Source organism: Sander vitreus, chromosome 3 (assembly GCF_031162955.1).
Source record: "Sander vitreus isolate 19-12246 chromosome 3, sanVit1, whole genome shotgun sequence".
Lineage (NCBI taxonomy): Eukaryota > Metazoa > Chordata > Actinopteri > Perciformes > Percidae > Sander > Sander vitreus.
In genome coordinates, this window is record NC_135857.1 from 32514436 (window position 1) to 32539666 (window position 25231).

General features: G+C 41.3%; 2 protein-coding genes across 6 annotated transcripts; both read left to right on the top strand.

Moving 5' to 3' along the window:
* The first annotated feature begins 761 nt into the window (after positions 1–761).
* srsf7a (serine and arginine rich splicing factor 7a) lies at positions 762–8118 on the top strand. 2 transcript variants are annotated; one of them, XR_013501779.1, is made up of 9 exons: positions 762–998; positions 2362–2595; positions 2923–3099; positions 3246–3332; positions 3677–3718; positions 3994–4038; positions 4470–4562; positions 5477–6024; positions 7234–8118. XR_013501779.1 is itself a non-coding variant. In XM_078247034.1 (8 exons), exons 2-8 carry the CDS (start codon positions 2372–2374, stop codon positions 7283–7285), a joined length of 720 nt encoding a protein of 239 aa, XP_078103160.1. In that variant the 5' UTR covers positions 763–998; positions 2362–2371; the 3' UTR covers positions 7286–8118. The 2 variants fall into 2 exon arrangements, 1 of the variants encoding a protein (XP_078103160.1); XM_078247034.1 differs by lacking the exon at positions 5477–6024 and having other exon boundaries at positions 763–998.
* Positions 8119–10969: 2851 nt separating this feature from the next.
* LOC144515864 (heterogeneous nuclear ribonucleoprotein L-like) lies at positions 10970–25058 on the top strand. 4 transcript variants are annotated; one of them, XM_078247035.1, is made up of 15 exons: positions 10970–11087; positions 13360–13475; positions 13717–13954; positions 14754–14839; positions 15293–15389; positions 15783–15855; positions 19331–19363; positions 20425–20496; positions 21184–21431; positions 22069–22190; positions 22532–22733; positions 23134–23191; positions 23364–23480; positions 23821–23895; positions 24467–25058. In XM_078247035.1, exons 1-15 carry the CDS (start codon positions 11010–11012, stop codon positions 24523–24525), a joined length of 1674 nt encoding a protein of 557 aa, XP_078103161.1. In that variant the 5' UTR covers positions 10970–11009; the 3' UTR covers positions 24526–25058. The 4 variants fall into 4 exon arrangements, with proteins under 4 accessions (XP_078103161.1, XP_078103162.1, XP_078103164.1 ...); XM_078247036.1 differs by having other exon boundaries at positions 23364–23474; XM_078247038.1 differs by lacking the exon at positions 23821–23895.
* Positions 25059–25231: the final 173 nt, after the last annotated feature.

The following is a 25231-nucleotide window of genomic DNA, read 5'->3' on the forward strand; positions in this document are numbered from 1 at the left end:
AACCAATACATTTTGATATATTATTATGTATTAAGCTACCCACAACATATAAACAATATAGAAATTTGCCAAACTTTTACCAGCTGCAACATTAATGTACACATAAATGCATGCATTTTTAATTATAATTCAATAATATAGTATACATTATTCTGAAATGGGTCATCCTGCATAATGATTAGTTTTACTTTATAGCCTGCATTGTTTACTGGTTACTCAATGCAGGACTTTTACCTGTAACAGAGTATTTCTACACAGCTGTGTTGCTTTTAATTGAATTTCTGTTATATATATATATATATATATATATATATATATATAAATGGAAATTATAAAACAAAAAACACAAGTGGTCAATCCGGAATTAAGGTACATAGATATTCATAATGGATATAGGACTTTTCAAATTTGACTTATTTTTATAGGAATCATGTATGAAATCTTTTGCAAAAATAATTAAATAATTTCCCCCAAACTGTGTTTTCTTGTCCTCCAGTTGCAGACCATACTGTATGTTTTCATATGTTCGAATCGGAGTACTTTGATCATTATCTTTTGAAAGGCGTCCCAAAAGGTCCTAATCTACTCAACAAGCGAAAAAGGTGTTTCTGAATCTTGTTCATCATTTTAATATGAACTTCTTTAGCCTTAGGTGGCTAATTTCTGTTAATTAATGTTATGATTATATCAGTTTGGTGAATGGTTTTAAGTATTCACCGGAAGTGCGTCTTTTGAGTCAAAGTGCGCAGATGCGGATGTGACGCCTTTAGATTGTGGGGTTGTAGTCTGTCCAGGAAATTCTGGTGGTGGTTAGCTGGTCAATCTGTGTGACAGACATGTGGAAGACTTGTTAATGTCCATGAGTGGCTATTTAGCTAGTTCATTCAGCAAAAAATTGTCGTTAATTCGTTCAACGCCACCTCGGGCTTCTGTTTGAGGCGGTTGAATTTCATCTCTGCGTGTAGCTGAATCAGAAATCACCGGAACAGCGGAACAAGGTAACGTTAGCTAACGCTTCGGCAGTCGCCATTGTTTATGAGCAGGCGGAGAGCAAGGCCTTCGGCTGACGTTAATTCCTGGGTATAACCACTTACATACTACACACACACAAACCATATGTTGTGTGTTGGATTGGAATAGTTATCTATGAAAAGGTCTATCTACATTACATTGTTATTCATTGAGCTGTTATTGGGCTAGAAATGGCTCCATGGCCGTCTTGACTGTTACGTTAGGTAACGTTAAGCTAACGTTTCTTAAACTGATCCGCGCATATGTTTTAATTCAAGCGTACAAAATTGTGTCCACAGCTGGTATCCGATACAATAATAATAATAGTAATACAGATGAAATGGACTTATAATGTGCCTCAATGAAACGTGCCCGCTTAATATTAACACAACTGCTCTGTATTTATCAGTTCATGACGACGGTTATTCAAATAATCCTTCATCACTGTGAATGAAGTTGCCACAGTTGATTTGTGTCTTGAACACAGCGAACAGGACGTGATTAATCTTGGTTTGAAATTATTTCAGGAGGCAGTGTTTGGCGCGCTAACAGGCGGTAACGTTGACGACTAGTGTGGCGCTGTTGCACCTGCTGAGCTACCAAACGAGATGTTTTCAAACCCCTCTTCCACAGGTGTAGTGGTGGAAGAAGTAGGAAATCCTTCACTTAAGCACTAATACCCAGTGGTAGAAGAAATATTCACATCCTTTTCTTAGGTAAAAGTGCTAATACTACGCTGTAAAAAATATGCTGTTACCAGTAAAAGTCCTGCATTGAAAATGTTACAAAAGTTAAAATACTCTATGCAGAAAAATCCTCACTTTTTCGAAATTGGAAGTGATCAAAACAATCATTTCAACTGGACTATATATATTGCTGGGTTTTCAACATTGTATTTTAAAAACTGTGTGTTTTGTAAAAAAAATCTTAATTTGAAAAGTAACTAAAGCAGATTAATGTAGTGGAGTAAAATTCCCCCTGAAATATAGTGGCGTAGAAAGTAGCATGAAAAGACTCTTTTTGTAGTACAGTACTTAGAGTAAATGTACTTAGTAACCTTCCACCACTGCTAATACAACACTTTGAAAATACTCAACTATAACTAAAAGTCCTGCATTCTCTGCAACTCTATTTTCCTAATTCATTGAACAGATTATTTTGTCATATACTGAATTAATCATTTATTCTATAAAATGTCAGAAAATGGCGATAAGTGTACAATCTAGTTTTTCGGAACTCAAATAATGATTATGAAAGTAGAGAGTAATTTTCAATCAAGTTTTTGTCAATTGTCTCAGTGATTAACAGGCTTAACTTTAATTTATGCACATGTTCTCCTTTTCCCCACAGGCAAGGAGAGATGTCACACTATTCATCCTCCCGTAGTTCGTCTCGGGCAACCGACTGTAAAGTGTACGTGGGTGACTTGGGCAATGGTGCTGCCAAGGGGGAGCTGGAGCGAGCATTCAGTTATTATGGCCCACTGAGAACTGTCTGGGTGGCCCGAAACCCACCTGGGTTTGCCTTTGTGGAGTTTGAGGATGCCAGAGATGCAGAAGATGCTGTGAAAGGCATGGATGGAAAGTAAGTAGTCGTTTTTATATTATAAATATATTATTATACATGTTGTATAAAACTTTTATATTTCAGTAGTGCTGTTTTGTTCTCGATTTTAAAAAGGTGAAGCGCAGAAGATGAAAAGCTTAAACAAAAATGAGCCTCTACTGTGTAATTTACAAATCCCAAATACAACAGTGTTTAGCCCTTAAATCCTGCGTGTTGCCTTGTATTGTCAAATATTGAGGACTCCTGAAGACAAACGTGTAATCTAATCTAGGTTTTTAATCCTCGCAGCCAGCATGAAGAACAATTTCAGGAATTAAAACCGTCTTTGGCCTCTCTTCTCCTCAGGGTCCTTTGTGGTTCCCGTGTTCGTGTGGAGCTGTCAACGGGCCTCTCCAGGAAGGGCCGTGGGCGCCCCAGCCGACGCCAGTTTGACCCCAATGATCGGTGTTACCAGTGTGGGGACCGGGGCCACTATGCCTATGACTGCTACCGCTTTAGCAAGCGAGGAGGCCGTCGCAGCAGGTGAAGGAATACAGTCTGTTTTGCATGTGGACATGGCTGATGCACATTGACACTCGTGCAGCTCATCATTTCTTGCTCTGCTTCAAACCGTATTTGCCATCTTGTTCCATCAAGGACAGAAGTTGATAGACTTGTTTCCCTTTCAGGTCTCGATCCCACTCCAGGTCTAGATCCAGGTCCCGCGGGCGCCGTTATCGCTCTCGCTCCCACAGCCGTAGCCGTAGCCACAGCCGGTACGTCAACACCAAAAAGCAGACCCAGCGGCTTTTGGTTCTAATTTTTGTTGCTTTGCACATCAAACCAAATGCACTGGAGCCTGAATGTACTGGTGTGAGCTACAGCTGATCCAACCTCAGCAAATCACACCGATCAGATTAACACAGATTAATAGCTAAATTCATAATTCACTTTGCAAATAAGAGTTTGCACACTATCATCACAAGTTTATATTAACACGCACAGTTGTTTTTATCTTGAATAATAAAGAGTTGCACTCTGTTGTGTTGATTAATGCCAGCCAGGCTAACAGATGAACCTGTTGTCCATCCTTTTTGTGACTTATGTTGTACTTCCTCAGGAGCCGTCGTCGATCTCCATCCTATTCTAGACGCAGGAGCAGGTAAGAATACAGCTGGTTCCTTAATTTCTGTGCTTTTTGCATCATTAGCAACACATGAAACGAATGTAGCCGCTCCTCATCAGTGTTGTGTTAACCCAGTTCTGCAGCAGAATGTGACCGAGGCAGAACAGATGAGTAGACATCCCTCAGGGATCAATTATGTACATGTGCAGTGTGTGCATTTTGTTCAGCCTCCACACTGGTTAACGCTTTAAGTGTTGCAATGGGTCCCACCATAGCTGTAATTAAATCCACTTTGCTTCCTGTAACATTAGGTCTGGCTCTCCAGCCCGTTCCAAGTCCAGGACTCCAGTGAGAAGGTAGGTTGTGTAAGCTGCAGGCTTTCACACCATAATTACACAGCTTGTCTCTAAAACCCACTATTGTTGGCAACACAAACCTTCCGTCCTGGTGACATGATTGTGGAGTAAGACATACCAAGTCCAATATTTTTGCTTTGTGATATTTACACACACATGATTGCTGCTGGTGTGTTGACTTGCATTTTCATTTATTTAGTCAGTCCTCGTGGTGTCAGCACCACTTTACAAAAAGCCAAGTTTAGTAAAAGTCAAGAAAATACAGAATAGATCAGAAAATCTGCGAGCGTCTGCAACCCTACCCAGAACACCCTTCTCTGCTTGGGTTTGCAAAGATGTTTGTATGCATCTCTGCAGAAGCATAATTCCAGCTTGAGAATTTGATAGTGGAGCATGTAAATGTTTTTTTTCTTTTTCTCTCTCTTCTCCAGTCGTTCCAGATCTCGGTCCGGCTCTGCGCCCAGACGACGCTCTCCCTCCCGATCTCGCTCGCGATCTCCAGCAGCCAATCACAAGAGGAACAGGTAAACCCTCAGTCTAGATGTCTCTCCTTCACTGAAACAGGGTGTAGGCTGTTGAATACATGTTTAGTCCTGCCAGTTGTCAGTGTTTTACCAAGACATTTTAGACTTAACGCCTCAGTAGGAAGAAGTGCCAGTGAGGTCTATATTAACAATAATTGATTTGATATCGCAGTTGAGACCACAACTATCTTGCGTTCCAAGACAGTCAATGTTCTTCACGTTAGCTAGAACTAGGTGCTCCATCCTAGGCAGGGAATGACTATTAAATAGACCCTCCTACGCCGGAGCGTCATGCTGCCTCCAAACAACCCCCACTTGACGGTGAGATGGACGACCGCCAAGACCCATCCACCTTCTCGACACAGAGAGATCTGCATCTTCTGCCTCTGCTGTTGGCCAGCAGTGGAGTGGGGTAGAGGACAGTGACTTGGGCGCTCTGTCTGGTGTAGAGAAGTATACTTAGATGAAAGATTAGACCTCTCTCTTGTGCTCTTTTCCAACTCTTGATAGCTGTGCACTGTTTAATCTCAGTGTAGCTCTTAATCAGTCTCACTTGATCTTGAAAATAGAGCACACGAAAGATAGCATGTAAACTTTTCAGACTCTAAACGTTAAAACCAGTGAGATGCACCCATATCCTCTGTACTTTTTCTTTAACCTCACCCACCCTAGATGTAGCTCGATTCTACAGAAAAAATTGTATTTATTGGATTTGACAAGTGCAAAGTAAAGATGGTCAGAGGTAGTATTGTAACTGTTAAAAAAAAAAAAAATCCCTATCCTGAATTTGGCTACAGCAAGAGAACTCTCCAGAAAAATATTAGCTAATATCAGACAAAACGACACCATTGGTGTGACTTAAGTTAAGCATCTTTGCAGCACAGTTTTGTTTATTTTTCATATTTTCTTTAAAGCGTGTGGTGGGAGCTGAGCACCGCACTGACACCACAGCTGATCCCAGGCCCAGGGTCTGCCAGCTGGCGGTGTGTACGTCCTGCGGGAGGGTGACTAAGCGCTGACCTGAGATCAGCCTTCGTCTGCATCTGGTGTTAGACAGCGAGAAAGAGGTCGACCTACCGACCGAACCCTCCCCACAGTGAATGGGTGACCGTCTGTTCAACCGACGCACACGCTAAGACGAGATCAGCCCGTGCACACATACAGTTGTTCTACTAGAGTTCTACTAGAGTCACCCAGCCAGCCAGCCTTCAGATGTACCAGAGGGCTGACCCACACAGATCAGAGTTCGACCGCTACCTTTTTAAGTCCATTACCTACCTACCAGACCCCCCTACCTACCAGAGTTCTTCGGCCTCTGTCTTAGCTTCTGAAAGAGAGCTGACGAGAGATCAGTCTTCAAGAGCCTCCCAGCGCAGTGTCTCTCCGAGTTGTAGTCATCCGTCCTACAGTCCTTTCATCCTTCGCTTCTCTGTACTTGTTGTTTCTGCCACTGTCTCCAAAGGTAACCAAAAATCAAACCCCCTGACAAGCTCATGTTCATGGTGAAAGAAAATGCACAGGTCTGATGTAGTCTGGAAAACTGGTGATTATAGAGCTAAAGTTGAGGCTTTAACAAGCATGCTCAGAGTACAAATGTGTGTTTGCATGCGAGTGCGCGTGGATGATTGAGTGAGTGCAAGAGAGGAAGGCAAGGTGAATCTTAATGGGTTGATTTCTGAGGAGGGTTTGTCAGATATGTTTTTCTTCTTGTGCCGTAGATGTTGCAACATTACCGTTTTTAAGCAGCTTTATCATTTTAGTATTTATTTTAGTACAGTACAATAATAGTGGTGGCTTTCAGATGTGCAGTTCCTTCTCTGGTCATGGTATAGAACAGTTTCTATTAGGGCTGAACGATATGGGGAAATAATGTAAATAAATTGTGATTCAGTATGTGATTAAAAAAGTTATCTTCTGTATGACCTATACACAAGTTATAAATCATTCTATAGTATGACCAACACAACCTTGGATACAGTCAACATAAACTGTGCTTTCATGTAGGCCAGACCTACGTGTTGTGAGGGAAACGAGATAAATTGATGATCACGGTAGAATATTATGACTTGTAACTTTAAACCTTGTAATATAACCATCATGACTAAACTTAAAATCTGAATATAGAATAACTTGCCAGGTGTGAACATTAATATATGAAAAATAAATATGAATCTTACTGATCTCCCTCAGTTAGTGTTCAAAATTCAAGTGGCTCTACCACTCGCCTCGTAAACCTGTTGCTAAGCGTTCCTGCTTCAGCTTCCAGATTGTGGTCGGGAAGCACACGGGCGCTCCTCGGAGCAGAATCTATAAATCTGTTGTAGTCGCAAGTGAGGAGACTGTCAAGGAACCGTCAGGATTTTAAATGGGTGTTTTTTGCCCTGGGGGGGGTGTTCAATTGTGTTTTTAGCTTTTGACATGACAAGTATTTCTTTGAAATACAAATATTAAGTTGCCTTAGACATATTAAACACTAAAAGGAAAAAAATCATCTGGTCTGAAAAGGTCAAAGAGGTATTGAGATAGTTAACAAGTATCCGCGCCTATCCAGTCATGGACATTCTCAAAAGATGTACACCGTGTTAAGATGTTGAGTAATGTGGGATTTTGTGTCTGATCATTCTTCCATCCTCCCCTGTGGCGAGCTAACTCCTCTTTGTTTCTGTTTCAGTCGTTCCCGTACAGCAAGTCCACACCGAAGCCCTACGCCCGCAGACGACTGAGTGAAGAAGACTTATTAGTTCCTTAACAGACAGACCCTCTGCTCTGCATCCCGTCTGCTTTCACAGCCCTACAGCAGCTGTTTTTTTGTACTTGTCTGTTTAGTCCCAGTCTTTTTTAAGATTATTTTTCTCCCCAGGAATGTAGTCTTCGTGCAGCCTCAGATTGTTGAAGATTTAGTCAGTTTAGCAGACAAAAGTTTCCATTTGATAGAAAGTGTACTGCTGCTGCATAGGTCCTCTTTCTTCTCTGAAGTCGCGTGCTGTAGCCAGTGTAAGAAGCAACACCTGTGTTAAGGTGGTACTGAATGTTGCCGTTGGCTTTTAGCAATGATATGAGTAGCTCGTACAGTACACTTTCTGTGGAAGATAGCCCAGTTGATGCAGCGTTTGAGAGTGAAGACATTGCATTGAAAACTGCTTTTATTCCCTAAAATTTCTAAACCATCAAAATATTTTCCCAATAATTATTTTTTTGTATTGCTCTCCAAATTAGATATATTTTTTTTTTTTAGGTTAAAATGCTGTTTAACGTTTCCACTCATGATGGTGTAAGGAGGTAGTTGCTGGCCCGCATGCCTTTTGAATATGTAGTCACATTCCTGTTGTTTCTGTGCTGCACTGCCCCATTTTATGAACCTGATCAGCAATACTGTGTGCTGAATGGATTTTCCCCATGTGTTGAATCTCCGATTTTGTTTGTGACTTTTAATTTTAAAATATATACAGTGCTGAAGTTTGATTTATGTAAGGGCTGCTTTAACAGTTTTGTTCTGTTCCTGGCTTATACTGTAAGACAGTGGCAGTTTCAGTTTTGAATAAACCTCTTCAACATACCTCAGTGGTCTTATTTTATTTCACCTGTTTATTTTGCTATGGTACTTCAAAAGATGTCAAGATATCCGCAGTTTTCATTACATATGTTTCATTAGTAGTGTACTAGATACATATGGCAGTTACTGTACTTTTGTGCAATTATATAAAAAGAAAACGTCTTTCAAACTACAGGCATAATGCCATCACAAACTTCAGATATTTGTATGTAGAATGTGTACACATACAAGGAATTTGGTTCATCGTTGCTGTCAATGTACATGCACAGAAATAAACATTCGGCTAAAATTGGGACAACAAAGCTGGACCAAAAAAAAAAAAATTAATTAAATTAAAGCTGCAAGCACAGTGAACGGGCTCTCACCCTTCTGGTGCTGGTGGGTTGCCTGTAACACTTCCTCTGTCCACTATGTAGCGCTAGAGAACACTAATTATATGGCTAGTTGCTGTATATAACGTGTAGACCACGAAAATGTCATGTAAATCGGATGATGATCGGATGGTTTGTCACATAAGCCTGCCTTCCTGTTGTCAGTAGGTGGCGCTATGACAATGACTCAATATGGGCGTATAGATGTCTCCAGGTCTGGACTCCTATCATGCATGTGAAGTTTCAGGCAGATTGGACAACGTAAAGTTACCACCGGTTACAACAGCTTCATATGTTACGGGGAAATGGACAAAATGGCCGTCACACCATGCACACACGCTGTTTTACGAAAACACAAAAGCTTTGCAATTTGGCATCGTGAATGTCTTGACATTCTGCTGACCCAATATGGGAAGGATCTGTTGAATCCTCGGAGGTGTTTCAAAAAGTCCCACAACTAAAAACCTATGACATCATCGTTCGAGCAATCGGAAATTTATTCGCAATTTAAGGTCACATCAGCGTGAGAATTATACCGAGGGTGACCAGATTTCCCGGAACTAAAACCAGGACACTTTGCAGGTGACCGTAATGCTCGTGCACGCACACGCTTTTTAACGTGAACATGTGCCAGCCCAGGTCAAACATGGACACAGACAGATTAGACACAATTTTGCCAACAGCACACGTAGGACTACTGCTCACAACATAATGGGGTATCTCAGTTAATATTCATGAATTTCCTACTCATATAAATTGTCTTTTCAGGTAACCGTGACCTGTAGTAGCAGTGAGTGATTGGGAAGTAGCCTCACAATGAGAGAATGAGATTTTTATTTCATATTTTCCAGAAATAATAACTGAATTGTACGTATTGGGAAGTAATGCAGTCATCATGAAAACAAATTATTAGTGAATATTTTTTCAAGAAATATCCAACGTTTTGCATCCCTACAGTCATTGGCGATCTACCAAAACTGTAATTTGTCGACGGTCCCTTACACAGAACCTAGCGACAGAAAGATGATGAAGTGCTATGAGGCTTTATGTCGCATACAAATCTCTAGCGATAATAATTGTAGTTGTTTTCTCTTGATACTCTGTAATAATGTCAACTTTCTTTGACCCTGATCACATCATTGACCGGAATTTGCTAATACATTGCGCTGGCTGCACAGATTATGCATTTTCAACTTCAATAGAACGCATTCAACTCGGGTATGACGTCATTCCCAGTTCCGGCTTCCGAGGTAAATAGAACGCAGCATACCAACCAAACATGAGACAAATCCAATAAACCCCCCTCGGAGGAGTTCAAAATAATAGTCAAAAACCATAGACTGTATATAAAAGTCAAAACCCCTTTGTCAAATATTGCAGCAAATGTCCAAATAAGGCCTTCCACGCATTAGGGCCGCTATAGAACCCGCTAAATTCGCATGAACCAAATCCGCGGTATAATCTCACAATGCTTAAAAGTTTTGATTTGTTTGCCAAATTTTGTTTTCGAGGATATTAAGGGCATCAAAAATGCGGGCCACCATGCCATGCCCAAGCCCAAATGAGATGTTAAATCGAAGTATTTACTATTTTGAACATGGCTGTAAAATGTTGAGAGTTTTCGTGCATGCTAAAGTCTCAAACGTGTTCGTAAAATGAAAATTAACGCACAAAATCCAAGATGGCTGAGAATTCCTGTTGGGCGGAAAAAAAAGAAAAAAAATGATATTCCAAAATGAGTATAATCCCCCAACTAAACTTTCGTTAAGATCAAAGGAACATTCATTTTTCTGTGTAATGTGGATGAATTTGTTTAATGTATGATGAATGAATGTCCTCTCCCCCTTCCCTTATAGGGACCACAAATGAAATAAGTCTTTGGGCTTTATTGTGTCATCCCTGACTATTTATGTATTTTTAATGTATGACACATGTACTGTTTCATATTTTTATATTTAAGTGGTCAAATAAAATCAATCAATCAATCAATTATCTGAAACATGGGGTGCATTGGGAGGCACTATGGAGCCCGATGGCCACGCCCGAGCCCAGTCACCGCAGAACTTTGCAGTTTTAGCCAGGTCTGACATGTGTGCTAATGTTGTTGAGTTTTCGAGTATCCTTAAGCCCCTCAAAATGCGATTGCGCAGCAGAAAATAATACTAATAATAATAATCCTTACAAAAACAATAGGCTACTCGCACTTTCAGTGCCAGGGACCGATGGGCCCCTAACGAGGAATTAATATACCGAGTAATTTATCAGAATAAACCGGTGGCTTCAGATACATTCATAGACTGTATAAAACATGCTTTGTGAGACAACTACTTGAGTTCAATCGTGTTAACGCTTACTGCTCCCCTATTGGTTGTTACTGAAGTCAGATAGATTGACAGCCGCCTGAGCCTATCACAGCCCGCGGTGCTGCTGTACTGGGCGTGAATACACGAGCCTCGTTTTTCTTGACTTTTCCGTCCATTTCAGTTCATCGTCACTACCACCATCCTTTTTAACCGGGACAACATGGCTACTGCAGCGAGCCGTTACTACAGCGAAGACGGTAGGGCAACGAAACGACAGAAAACCGACGGAATGGCCACGGTGAGTTGTGACTGTTTGCTCGCAGTGGGAGATTAGTTTAACTTGCATAACGAACACGCTCAGCTCGGTTACAGTGTTCGCGGTTGGATTTGATTCATTCAAATGCGCGTTTGGAAAAAAAAATGTCACGACGCGTCACAGGTTGCTCAATCTATATTTGTGTTAAGTGTTGATGCATAATTCTTATTTTTATTAGCTTTATCGCGTGTATAATACTCGTGGGGCTCTCAAGGACACATCCCGAAACATAAATCGTACATATACCTGTGCCGTCTGGTTGGGACCGTTTGAGGTCGGCGGGCCTCGCCTGAGCCTGGCTTTGTTCTTGGAGCGTTACCGGTTAGCATTGTGCTAACGTTAGCCGCGTTAGCTACACACTGGTAATCCGACTGGGCAGCATCAGAGCAGCCGCTATTTCATGTGCAGCAACATTTTAGTGTTGTTGCACATGCAGGTGTAATCAAATCAATAGTTCTTTTTTTTGTATTAAACAATAACATGACACACGGGCAATGAACTACCCCTTTCACCCCTGTCTGGGTTTTCCCTAGGTTTGTGGAAGACTTAGGTGCTCATGAAAATGTTACGTTTTTCAATTAAAAAATAATGCAATATCACATCATTTAGAAAGCTAGCGCAGAATAAAACTAACGTTACAACCATTAGACCGGAGAAGAGTCGTTTTGATGCTTTGATTTTACATTAATTTGGGTTAGATGATCCCCAAAACTGCTTAGGTGCTGCAACAAAGTCTTGTAATGGTAGCGAATACCCTGCATATGCAACCTGAGGTAATTTTTAAAGGTATGTTTGTTTGAGACGAATACAGAACAAAGACTGAGCAACAGCATCTACTGGCTCTCATATCTGTTTCTGAAAGTTACCCGAGCAAAGGATATGTTGCGTTCATGTAGAGGCAGTAAAAATACGCCACTACAAGTTCTGCATTCAAAACCTTAAGTAAAATTATGTAACACTTATCAGCTAAATCAGTGTTTTCCGTACCTTTTTAACAGGTTTAGGTGCAGCACCCAAGACATTTTGGGCACCAGCCAAACGTAAAAATCAATATGAGTGTTAAAACCAACGTAATTATTTTTCTCAAGTGACTCCTGTAACTTCTTCAGCAAGTTTTGTCTTTAAGCTTTTTTGAGTTTTATTTATTCTCTGTTCTAGCTTTTCCAACATTTTAGACACATATGTTCAAAGGTGTAACTTTGGTTTGAGAAGTGTGTGGGGGGGGGTCGTCTGCCAGGAAAAAAATTTTTTTCTATTTGAATCCCATTTACTGCATTTTCTACATAAGTTTAGGGACTATGGTGATCCAAAATCCAGAAAAAAAGAACGGTACTAAACTGTACAAGAAAAATGTATTACTTTCTTTATTGCCGATCACCAAGACTTATAAATAAAATATCAAACGAATTTGAAAGGGGGGGCATAAACTGGAGTTAGAAAAGTGCAGGGGGGGTGTCCCCAGTGGAAATTACGCTCTAGCATGTGTTACTAATAACGGTCCAAAATGATGTGAAATTGCACTTGTAAACCCTCTCGCCAAATACCCGCACCTGAGTCTTCCACAAACCTAGGGAAATACTGTAAATGTACTTGTAGTTTCAAAAGTAAGTACTCATTGTGCAGTAATATGTTCCCTGTCAGTGTTTGTTTGTCGCTGTCCATGTGTATTAGAGCTGAGTATCGTAGTAGACCACTTCATTTGATACCACTAAAAGGTATCTGGTACCCATACTCAGCCCTGTATTTTGCATTTTACCACTGTAGATGTTTAAGGATGTGTCAATTATAACTACTACTGCTCAGACAAACACTGAATCCTGCAGTTTCTTTAAATGGCAAAAGACAGTCAACAAGATCGCAGCAGAGAAAACTCCCACACATGTGTGCACTTTAGATAAGACGAGTAAGGCTGAGCATTATATCGATATGAGACTATATATAGTCTTACATTTTGGACATCGTGATAGGACACTAGGGTTGCCTTTTCCTGATTTTTAAAGGCTGCATTACAGTAAAGTGATATCATTTCTAAACTTATCAGACTGTTCTAGAGGATTTATTTGCCTTTACCCGCTTGGTCATTATATCTAACATTACTGATTATCAAAAATGTAATTGTGTGACTTTTTTTTTTTTTTTTTAAGCACCAATTGTCAGCTCTACAATATCGAGATATTTGATTTTCTCCATACCGCCCAGCTCTAAATAATCATGATGATCATGTTTTGCTAATTTTCTGTTTTCTTTAATGCAGGGATATGAAGATCCGCACAAGACCCTTCCGTCTGTCGTGGTGCATGTCCGGGGTCTGGTGGACGGTGTTACGGAGGCTGATCTTGTGGAGGCCTTGCAAGAATTTGGAGCAATCAGGTAGAGGAATGGAATGGCTTAATTTGTGTGGAAAAGAAGTGTAAAAGAAATGCAACCTTTCCACAGCTTGTTGGTCATTACCTAGATTTTAACACGGCACAAAGGCGGGTTCACGGTTTAACCTGTAAGATATGAAGTTTCAAGTAAAAGTTTTGACCTGGAACTAGCTGCCAATGTGACCCAGTTGAGTTCACAGAATCTGCCTTTGTATCTAACCCCATTTTGTTGCTTTTGTTTATAGCTATGTGGTAGTGATGCCCAAGAAGCGCCAGGCACTGGTGGAGTACGAAGACATGAACGGGGCATCCACAGCCGTAACCTATGCTGCAGACAACCAAGTTTACATCGCCGGCCACCCAGCCTTTATCAACTACTCCACCAGCCAGAAGATCTCGAGGCCGGGAGACTCCGATGACTCTCGAAGTGTTAACAATGTTCTTCTGCTCACCATCATGAACCCAATCTACCCCATCACCTCGGTAAATGCAAAGATTTTGGCCAATGTGTCTTTAACATAGTTATGGAGCTTTGTCTCCCTTTGTGACGTTAGGTTTTTAACTCTCAAAGACTAGCGGTGCCAGTGTGAGGGCTGCATTTTGGGCCAGCATGAGGAACTGACAGTGGTGCTGTTGAAATGTCAGCTCTGTTAGTAGTAAACAGAAGTCTGTGTGCAAAATTCAGCTTGCTAATGTTTTATTTTTTGCCTTTTTAATTTCTTACTGTACTCATCTGCTGCTCCTACTGCTATTTCATAACATGACAACAATAGTGACTGTTTACCGCTTGAAGAAACTTACACAGGGCTGCCATCATGGAACAAGGACTGAAAACAATTGTTTTCATTATTGATTAATCAACTGATTTATTTTCCCAATTAAGCATTTAGTCTATAAAATGTCATAGTGAAAAATGTCCAGTCTGAGGTGATGTCTTATAATGTACGATTAACAGCCCAAAACACAGAGATTTAATTTCCAATGATGTGAAACAACGCTAACGTATCTCGCATCATTGTCAAATCTGGGAGGGAAAGCAACTAAATACTACAATAATATTGTGCAATGCATATAAATTCCTGACTGTACTTTGGAAGTATTCTCAGCAAACCAAATGTCTGCACAGCAAAGTAAATGTCGACACCTTCTTTATACCGCTGTTATAGTTTGCATGTTAAAACAAGTTCAGACTTGCATATGCTGTTGTGCTCACTTTGATTTAGCATTTGCCTCTGTGTAGTATATGTATAGTGTTTTTTTTAAATCTGGTGCGTTTTCACAGGATGTCCTCTACACCATCTGCAACAACTGTGGGCCTGTCCAGAGAATCGTCATCTTCAGGAAGAACGGCGTCCAAGCGATGGTTGAATATCCTTTTGCCATGGGTGCTATCTGACAGGGGATACAATCTGATTGTTGACTGGCAGTTTTGCCACGTTGCAAAATAACATGGACTGCTGGATTTTCTCCAAGTTCTAACACGAATAGTGGTTGGTACAGGAACGCCTGTCCCTGGTACAATCACACAAACCTGTTCTAAAACATGTAGGTGTATTTCACAGATGATAAAACCCTGCTAGTCAAGTTTAATTGGTGATTGGCTTGTAGCTTCTGATGAGTCTGTCAATCATCAGAAGGCATATACACATGCATAATAAGTCATATCCCATATAATAAGTCATATCCCTGTAAAATTTAAGAGGAACTAGGAACAACATAACTTGTGTGCAGCCAGGTTTTATTTATTCTGGAAGTCTGCGTTCTCGCTCCTGTCAAAGATAACCTGGTACTTCACTGTCTTGTCCTTAACTCTGTCGTTACATTTGACTCTGTGCAAAGCGCCCAGCGAGCCAAGGCATCGCTCAACGGCGCAGACATCTACTCTGGTTGCTGCACGCTGAAGATCGAGTACGCCAAGGTACTGCTGCAAAACACAAAGCACAGCCAGTGTTCAGACAAAATGAGTGTGGTGGGCACAGAGCAACGTCAACAAATGCCAAACAACCGCTCTGCTAGGAATTGGACTTGATGTAACGCCTCGTTACACTCTCGGCTAAATTTACACAAGTTTTACAAAGGCGTGACAATTGCAGCTTATTTCCAAACACTGTTTTCATATAGAATCTTTTAAAAGTAAAATTGTAACACAAAATGTCCCCTTCTGAATTTGGTTGCGTAGATGACAATGCAGTTTTTTTTCATCTGCACTGTGTGCAGCCTGACATTATGTTAGAGGGTGAACATGCTTGTGTCTTGAAAGTCAGCGATGTTAAAACTTTTGTGTATTCATATATATATCGTATTTCCTCAGCCCACTCGCCTGAATGTGTTCAAGAATGACCAAGACACCTGGGACTACACAAACCCCAACCTGGGAGGCCCAGGTAAACCTCAAACACAAACGCATTTGCTGAGGGCCACACAAGCTTTTTAGCCAAGAAGCCTACTACTGTTAAGCATCCTCGCCGCCACTGTGGGGAGTTTCAGCATGAGCCTTCATTGATAATGCTACTGAATAGATTTGAATTATGTCCAATGCACTAATATATTGGCATTTTGATTGCGAAGCATTTGTGTAGCATTATGACTGAAGTGTTGCTTTGGGTCTTACTCTTAACACTTCTCAGTACACAATATGGTCAGGGTTCATATGCAGGTGTGAAAAGTTTGGGAGTATCGGGCACGATGTGAATAATATTCATGTTGGATAACTCGCAACAAGTCAGCCATAAAAAAAAAAAAAAAAAACTGAAACCAGTTGTCACCAATAATTTTTAGCACGAGGTCAAATATATGAAATGAATACCCACACTTCCAGCTAAATATAAAGACCTCTGCTGTGTGGCAGGAATGGCGGGAACACATTTGCATATAGAAAGATAATATTACTCACTGACGTTTATCCAACTATTTTTCCAGTTGTACAATTAGTCATGTGCCGTATTCTCTTGTCTATCTCCAGGCTAGCATTCTTGATCTTTGTGGCATGTAGTTGTTGTGGTTTACTTCACCTGATAAGATGTCTGTAATAACTAAACATTTAGTACTCGGGTAAAGTACAGAAGGATGCCTTACCTTATCAAAGGTTGGACATTGCTAATGAGTTTTTTTAAATCCTTTTTAAAGAGGAATTTATCCATTATTGTTCATGTTCAGTGGTAGATGGTTTTTATTTCATCATTCAGGCTAGAGAACGATGCCAAATTGCAAAACAAAATTCATTTTAGAAAAACTTCTTATTTAATCAGATAATCCCAGTAAAGTTTTCTTAGATGATTTTTGAAAATAACGTGGGTTCATTTAACTCCTTGACTGGCGTGATCGGAGGAAACGATAAACTTTAGCATGATTGTAGATATGACGATTTGATAAATTAAGTATGAAAATGTTTTCCTTTTTAACCAGTTGTAAAAGTAGTAGGCAACGTTCAAATCTCATTAATCTCTGCAGAAGGTTAAACAAGATTAATTGAGGTTACGTGAGGTTCTAGTGTGTTTGTCGGTTCCAAAAGCAGTCACGAAGCAGACACAAGTGCTGTTGTCTCGAGGGGCACGCTGCTGAGTGATGGGATGTTTTCATTAACTCTCTCCCCACGGGGACAATAAACTAACTCTTAAGAATCCTGTTTACATATTTCAGTCATGAAGACGCAACCAAGTCAGCCAGCATTTGCTGTTCCTGCCTTCCTTAAAACACATCTATAAATATTGCATTGCAACTTAAAGTTCAAAATGATAGCACCATTACCAATTTAACAGTTCAGGCAACATGTATTTCAACTTTGACTTTAAAGGCGATCGATGGTAACAACTCTTTTTGCCACCAAGACTGATCCTGGTCTTTTCCACTGTCCTCTAACTTCTACGTTAAATTCTCATTTAGACCAACAACATACTAAAGTCTAGCACTTATACTCCGTAGAGCTGAAATGAGTTTGATATGAAACGGAGGTTAAGAGAAAAGACAAGTTTGTTGAACTCGGACAAATCAGACTTCAAAATAAGGCTGTACGTCTGAGAAGTGAGAACAGCGGCAAGGACCAGCATCAGTTAACAGGCTTTCTGCTGCATCATGTAACTCTTATCTCCTCCTGATAAATCGGTGATCTCAGCAAGTCCAACATGCACACGGGGGAGAGGCAGATACATGCTGACAACATCCCCACTCCGCAACCACCACCTCAAGTTTCCACTTCTTCAGTGAGGACACAACCACTTTCATACAGAGGGCCAAATGTCCCCTGAGATACAAGGGGATAAACTACAAGACACCACCCATTCAACATGACGATGTAGGACTGATATACCATTCCTCATCTCCGCATTCCTGCACAAGAGCCACGAAGACAACGCACACGTCTAGAGGGTGGGGAGTTTTGGGCACTGAGCTACACTCGGGCCCTTCCTCCTTTTTGTTACCCATTTTGAGACACAAGCGAATGACACATTGAAGCAGGCCAAAGCTTGCATCTACAGCCTCCCCACTGTCAACACCAAACGGAGACTGATACCAGAGAAGACACAGCATCCACCCAAACAGAAGGTAGTGACAGACATCTCAGTACAACAGCTGATGCATACTGATACTGACCAGTCGACCAAGGTCACATTTTCACAAGCCTCGGCCCTTCCTGTACTGTTTTGGGCTGCGTTGCTCGTCATGCTTGCTGACACGAAAACAAAACATTCAAGCAACACACTCTCCGACACTCGCTGGCGGCGTACCAACTGATCCAATAGATGACTCACACCCCCGAATCAAGCTGTAGCCAGCCACATTGGAGTCAACACAAGACAACTGATGAAGACAAGACACTGCTGACAACACCATCAAGCACACTCAGGCCCATTTTTGGTTTTATGTGTTTCCTCCCCCATGGAGTTCAGCTTTCTCTTTTGCTCTTTCTCCTCATCTCTATCTTTTCCTCCCTCTGATATTCTTACTACATGCATCTCTGCTATCCCCTTTTTTTTTTTCTTTTTTTTTTTTTTTTTTTTTTTTGAGTGCAGATTTTTTTTCTTTCTTGATATTTTAAAGTCTCTAGCACCTGTGTAACGCCTTCCATGTGATGCAGGTTTGGCAATTTGCGGCTAAGAGGAGCCAGCTTCCCAACTGAAATGTGCTCTATGGCAGCCTCAAGGCCTACCAGTGGGTCCTAAGCGGACTATTCCAAAAAAGCAACAAACGGGACGGAAACGCCAGCCAAACGGCCAACCAACCCACCAATGGGCGTTTCAACTTGATAAAACCAGGAAGCGATCCTGAGGTGGAGAGTTGTTTCCCCAAAAGAGGAAATGGATAAGAGTATGGGATGAAATGAATTGAGTGGAGAGTGGTGGAGGCATGCAGTAAGTAAATCGAGACCCTCCTCGGGGAACATAACTGCACAGCACCACATCACCCCAAAGCCCAGCACCCAACATCGCCACACAAGACTGACATGACTCCATTTCCCCCCCCTCCATACAGGCTTAATCTTTCTCTTTCTGGAAGAGTGTTGGTTGGGTTTCTGTCGAAGCCTGCGTTTCTAATGCAACTCAAACCTACTGTATGTCTGTTCACTGTCTTGTCCCAGGAATCTTATCTACAGTGTTTCTTTGGGAATTAAATCTTTTATATGTATAAAATTTACAAGCTGCTTTTAATTTTAGTTGCCAAATTGCTTTAAGAGTCTGTTGGTACCAAGCCATCAACATTCCACTATCAATGTTACCCTGAAATACTAAATGAGGACAGGCAGCTTTGTCATAAGTGGTTTTACTGGGGTGATTTCACATTTGCCCGGGGGGGAAAAAATGTACCTTTTTGATTAACCCGGCTCCAATTCTGATTGTGAATGATTATTGTGTATCTGTACAGATGGTGATGCAGATGGCAATGGGAGCAATTCAGGTGTGTGAGCGTACAAATTTTTCTTGTGTAACCATTGTTCTAATGTAACCATACTTTATTTGTCTCATATCCTTAACCTTTACACTCTCTAGATCATCAGCATCCACCTATTTCCCCCTGTTGCACTTCATATGCTGAAAGTTTATCATTGTGGATTCGTCTGTGTTTTAGGGTTATTGCTGTAGAACTTAACTAGATCTCCACGCCTCCCTTCCCATTTCCCTCAACTACTTTTACTACAGCCCAAGGTCAATCACTCAGATTTCAGCTACTTGGTTTGATTGTTGTGCACGTACTCAAGCGGTCGTCAGACGGTCCAGGGAAAACGCAGGTCTTCCTATTCATCTTGAATAGGGGTAGTGCATATAGGCTTTGACGGTGGGGTCCGCAGGGGGAGCCTGGAAAAAAAAAAATGCAGCGAAAAGTTGAGACCGACTCAACTTTTGAAGAAACACAACCTGACTGATTACAGGCTTATCATTCGGTTTTAAGGCGCTGTGAGGGTCCCGTACAGTAAATGACAAAAGCCAAAAGGTTTTTGAACACTGTGAGGGTAAATATAACAAAACACGAGCACTTAACTGCCTAGGAGTCACTTTTTCTATCTCTTATTTTTTTTCGCTGTAAAATGAAGTCGCCTTGAAGCGCGAATCTGTAAACAATCTGACAGAAAACTAATTGTGAAATATAAGTCTACTGGTAGCAACATTTAACTTGCTGTTAAATAATGTAACAGCAAGTCCCATAAATGGGCCATTTAAGTGACTCCCACCGCCGCACAACTCACAATAGCTGGACCACAGTCTTTGGTCTTAAGGTGCCCATTTAATATGGGGGGAGGGGTTATGGCTGTGCTGCTACGACTCTTTACAGGCAAGATGAATCTGTCTTGAAATGCATGCATCTGTCTCATGTACTAGACCTTGATAAAGTTACCCATGACAAACTATTTATCTACCTAATGGTGTGCGATCTGAGTCAAAATGTCATACCTAAAATGCTCATATCTGTCACTTTCTCTCTACCTTTTCTCCTCTCACTTTTTCTTCCTGCTCATATAGAAGATGTAAATGCCAACCCCAACAAGCGCCAGAGACAGCCTGCTCTGCTGGGCGACCACCCTCCAGACTACGGTAAGGCTCTCACTCCCCTGAGGAACAAGAAAACGTGTATACAAAATACTGGGCTTTATTACCTGAAATACATTCTGTGTAGACAGTTAGGAATATTAAAGTTGATTTATTTTAGTTAATCTGAGTTTATAAATGGCTCCTCCACACACCTGACCGCTAAGGGCGCTGACACACAGAGCCAATTATCGGCCGTCGGACCATCTGGCGAGGTCGGTGACTCGAGTCTGTTCCGTGCCGTCGCTCATCAGAGGAGCCGTCGGCCTTCATTTGGTCCGACCCGACATGTTCAGTCGGGGCGCACCCAGCTGCCGGTTTTCATTTTCTGGGAAACGTACACTGTTAATAGAAACAATACAGAGAAGCGCCGCCTGCTGCTATGGAGACGTATTACGTTTTGCGTACGCTCAAGTCAGCGTCTCCTCTGTGTGTGTGTGTGAGGCATTTTTTGGACCTCGGGGACCCGACTGATCAGTCGGACTGCCTTTTCTGCCGACGGTCGGCCGTCTGGTTGGTGTGTCAGCACTTAAGTGATGCCTTTATTTTTTACTGACTCAACAAATTTATGAAATTGGGACCAAATATTTTTCTCAAAGCAGTCAGTGTGTTTTTTAGAAAAATAGTTCTCCCTTCAGTTGATCTCCCTTTGATTAGTTTATTTTCTGTCATCTCGCTTGCTTCCTTCTTCAGGAGGTGGTTACCATGGCTATGACGAGAGCTACGGATCCCCGCCCTATGAGGGTCGCCGCATGGGTCCACCAATGAGAGGGCGCGGCGGGAGAAGCTACGGGCCAAGCTACGGACCTCCTCCCCCTCCTCCCGGCGAGTATGGTGGCCACGCTGAGTCGCCAGTCGTCATGTTGTACGGACTGGAACCTGTCAAGATGAACGCCGACCGTGTCTTCAATATCTTTTGTCTCTATGGCAATGTAGAGCGGGTCAGTACCTGACAGATGTGTTTTTGCAATGAAGGGGATGGAGAAACGGTCCACACTAAGATTTGCGCCCAAGTTGTTATAAGTAACGTTTCAGACAATCATTTATATGGAAAAACAGGCTACAGGTTATAGACAGACAAAATTTCATCTATGTACACAGAGATAAAAATCTGTGCGTTGTGCAGAAGAAACAAATCAGTTTTTGTTAGGTCTTGGTACCAGGGGAAGTAAGGAAATGACACTTTGGAGTTTAAAAAAAAAAGGGGGGGGGGGGGGGTGGTGTTTATGTCAAAGCCCTCATTTAAATCTCATTTATATTGCTGTGAGCAGCAGTTGTCGTGCTTCTATGGATAGCTGCTCCTGAAATAGTAATGTTTTAGTTTATCATTAACTCTTAGGCATTAAATAACAGACTGAGTTAATAATTTAACATTTAGACCCAAACAAGGGCTATCAACTGAGAAAAATATTTTTTTCCAATGGGACATGGGCAGAGCTTTGCTACGTAACTGGGACATTTTACTTTATATAACCACACACTCTTGCCCCAAGCCATCATCTCAAACCCGACAGTTTGTCTCCAAATGAATCATTTATGACTCTTAAGGTTTGTTTTTTTTTCTGTCCCGTTCCACAGGTGAAGTTCATGAAGAGTAAGCCTGGGGCAGCCATGGTGGAAATGGGAGACTGCTATGCAGTGGACCGCGCCATCACTCACCTCAACAACAACTTTCTCTTTGGACAGAGACTGAATGTGTGGTGAGTTCATCCCGTCCAGTTCCCAAAACATTTCTGTTGTCCACATAAGTAAGCTATGATGTGAAGTACGATGCCTCGAGGATATTAAAACTACTGAAGCCTCGTACAAATGGACATGTTCTGTTGGTGTCAGTTCTAACAAAGAAGTAAGAAATAATTAGTGTACTGGCAATTCTTTGACAATTGAGGGTAAAAAAAAACTACTAAACCCCCTAATGTTAGCATGACATATTTAACTCCAATATTATACAGCCCCATCAGTCAAAGCTCCAGCCTTTCTTGGTGTCTCTCCTGACATCTAAGTGAAATGTTTTAAAAGTTGTAATCCTCCCTCCATGCAGTGTTTCCAAGCAGCAAGCCATCGTACCTGGCCAGTGCTATGACCTAGAGGATGGCTCAACCAGTTTCAAAGACTTCCACGGCTCCAGGAACAACCGCTTCACGTCGCCAGAACAGGCGGCCAAAAACCGCATCCAGCACCCGAGCAACGTGTTGCACTTCTTCAACGCCCAGCCAGACGTCACGCCAGAGATTTTCAATCAGGTTGGTGTGAAAGTATTCATGAAGAAAAAAAGTGCAAGTGTTAAAGACTTGCGGAGGATGATTGATGTATTCATCAGGAGGCGGTGGTGCAATTATAAAGATCTTTATTTCATGGATAGTGAACATTTAGCTGTTTGGGTCACAATCTGAAATCCTGTTGAATTTTTCTTTGGTATGACGAATCTGGAAAGTCTTGGAAAATACTTGGGTTTCAGACTTACTGGTTATACAATAGTTAACACAAAGGATGGGGGGGGGGGGGATTAAAGAACATTCATATTAAAGCCAAGGCCTTACTATATAGCCTGTGTTTTCTACCATACAAGCTTTGACTGTCAGAATAAAATCAAATGAAGTGTTGTGTGTGCGCAGTCCTAAATAATAAATGTGCTCTTTACAGATTTGTGACGAGATTGGTGTCAAGAGCCCCGTCAACGTCAAAATGTTCACAGGAAAGAGTAAGCTGCTTTGATTCAAACACGTACAGAAACATGACTTCAAATGTGGCTGCTGTGGACAAACATTTAAAACCTCACAAAAATGGATCTTGAGATACACTTTACACCACATGTAGCAATATTTCTGTATGTGGACTGTGCCATGTGTAATTTGGACCCTTGTAACCACCAGGTGGTGCGGCTCCCAGCGACCGCAGTGCTTCAGGGCTCCTGGAGTGGGAGTCCATCAACGATGCCATGGAGGCCCTGGCCATGATGAACCACTACCAGATGAAAAATGCAGGTATGGGTAAGACACTGAACTAGTTTCCCTTTAACTAGGGCTCTTAAAATCTTTATTTTCTACATATTATTAGTAAGAATAATTTGAATTTACCTCTTTAACAAAAAACATCATACACATGATTTAGATGATCAGTCATCAACCATTGTATTTAAATTAATCTGAAACGATTGGAGACTAGAGGGCAAATCAGACACACCACAGTCCTGTCCTCTTAAGAGGAAGAAAGCCAAAATCACCATGAACTTAGGTGTTTTATTTTGAATGTTTTTGTGAAATATCCGGCTGCCCTGTGGTCTTCCTGTATGTGATTACCTGCCTGGCTTGACTCATACGCTTTTTCCAGGTGTGAAACGAGGGGAAATCGCTCCAAAGTTTACAAACTCATCAGCTGATTCGGACCAGAGCAAACAAACTATAGGTGTGAAAACGTGCTTAATTGTCTAATTCAAATGAATGGGATGATTTCCCCACACAGACAGTGCTGTTGTCTGTAACACGGCCTAAGAAGCCATAGCAAGATGGGAAATTGCTTTACCAACACGTTTGTAAATGATGCATGCAGATGAGCTGGTAGCAATGTTGCAGTAATTACATGTTCACTTTTTTTAGGTTTGTTTACTTGATTAGAAAGCAACACACAACTCTGTCTCCTTTGTGCTGCAGAAAATTAATTTCCCCCGAAGGTCCATTTTCAAAAAAAAATCCCGCACATAAATCACCGAGACGCATGAGAAGCCGACCGACCAAATAAACCAAAAGCAGATGTGACGTGTGTGTGGGGGAATTTTCTTTTTGAAAAAGTTTGTTTACTTGCATAGTTATGACACTTGTCTCAGCCCCAAAACCGGTTACTGGAGTAACTTTGACAAGAGCACATTTATACAGAGATGTAAACACAATTAATGGTAGAGTGTCCCAGAGGTGAAATGGATTGATCTCATGGGTCATGTTTCTTGCCGTCTAATTTGTATTCTCTTCTTTCTTTACAGCTGGTCCTTACCCTTACACCCTCAAACTGTGCTTCTCCACCGTTCAGCACGCCAACTGAGTGCTCCCTTGTAGCCAGTAAGATGAAGATTGGTCCACCATTCCCATGTTCACATGTATTTAGACCATGACTGCTTGCAACACGCCTGGAGATACGCCCAAAATATTGTGAAATAATACATTTTCACAATGCAATTGATCCCTAAAGTGGAAACTCCTCCTATTTGATATATTAAGTAGATCTGACAAATGCTAACAAGCATTTAAACGTTTGGATATTTATGCCCCAGATGTGGTTTATAGAGTATCAGTACCTGTGTCTTCACGATTAAGTTGTCCTTTTTACTTTTTGTATTATGCTTAAAACAGTAACCTGAAATGTGAGAAGGCGCGTTTTTGAAAGAATTGGTTTTATGCTAATCCTACGGTTAGTGGCAGTGGACAACATGGTTTTGTAAAAGAGTCGCTTTTGAAACTTTTATTATAGCTCACTTTTTGTTTTAATTGCTACCTATTCAGTTCTGTGTCTCCGTGTCTGATATGCAGATGGAGAATTGTTTTGTTGTAAGAAAATAAAAATAAAACTTAAAAGTTTGGGTTTCCTCTGCCATCCTTTTTGAAGTGTCTTTCCTATCTGTTCTGTCAAATGTTTGAAGTACATTTTGAATTTTGTTAATCTGGTGATGAATCTGAGCCGTGGTATTTAATGGTGAGTTATGAAGGCCTAAATTGTAGGGAGTCTCAAATCTGTACTACATACTCATTTT

What these genes read in the sequence shown, in the direction of transcription:
- srsf7a (XM_078247034.1), top strand. Translation starts at nt 2,372, where the DNA reads ATGTCACACTATTCATCCTCCCGTAGTTCGTCTCGGGCAACCGACTGT. An exon ending in CGAGGAGGCCGTCGCAGCAG is followed by an intron (nt 3,100 to 3,245) that starts GTGAAGGAATAC and finishes TTTCCCTTTCAG; the next exon opens with GTCTCGATCCCACTCCAGGT. An exon ending in CGTAGCCGTAGCCACAGCCG is followed by an intron (nt 3,333 to 3,676) that starts GTACGTCAACAC and finishes GTACTTCCTCAG; the next exon opens with GAGCCGTCGTCGATCTCCAT.
- LOC144515864 (XM_078247035.1), top strand. Translation starts at nt 11,010, where the DNA reads ATGGCTACTGCAGCGAGCCGTTACTACAGCGAAGACGGTAGGGCAACG. An exon ending in GGACAGAGACTGAATGTGTG is followed by an intron (nt 22,191 to 22,531) that starts GTGAGTTCATCC and finishes CCCTCCATGCAG; the next exon opens with TGTTTCCAAGCAGCAAGCCA. An exon ending in GATGAAAAATGCAGGTATGG is followed by an intron (nt 23,481 to 23,820) that starts GTAAGACACTGA and finishes CGCTTTTTCCAG; the next exon opens with GTGTGAAACGAGGGGAAATC.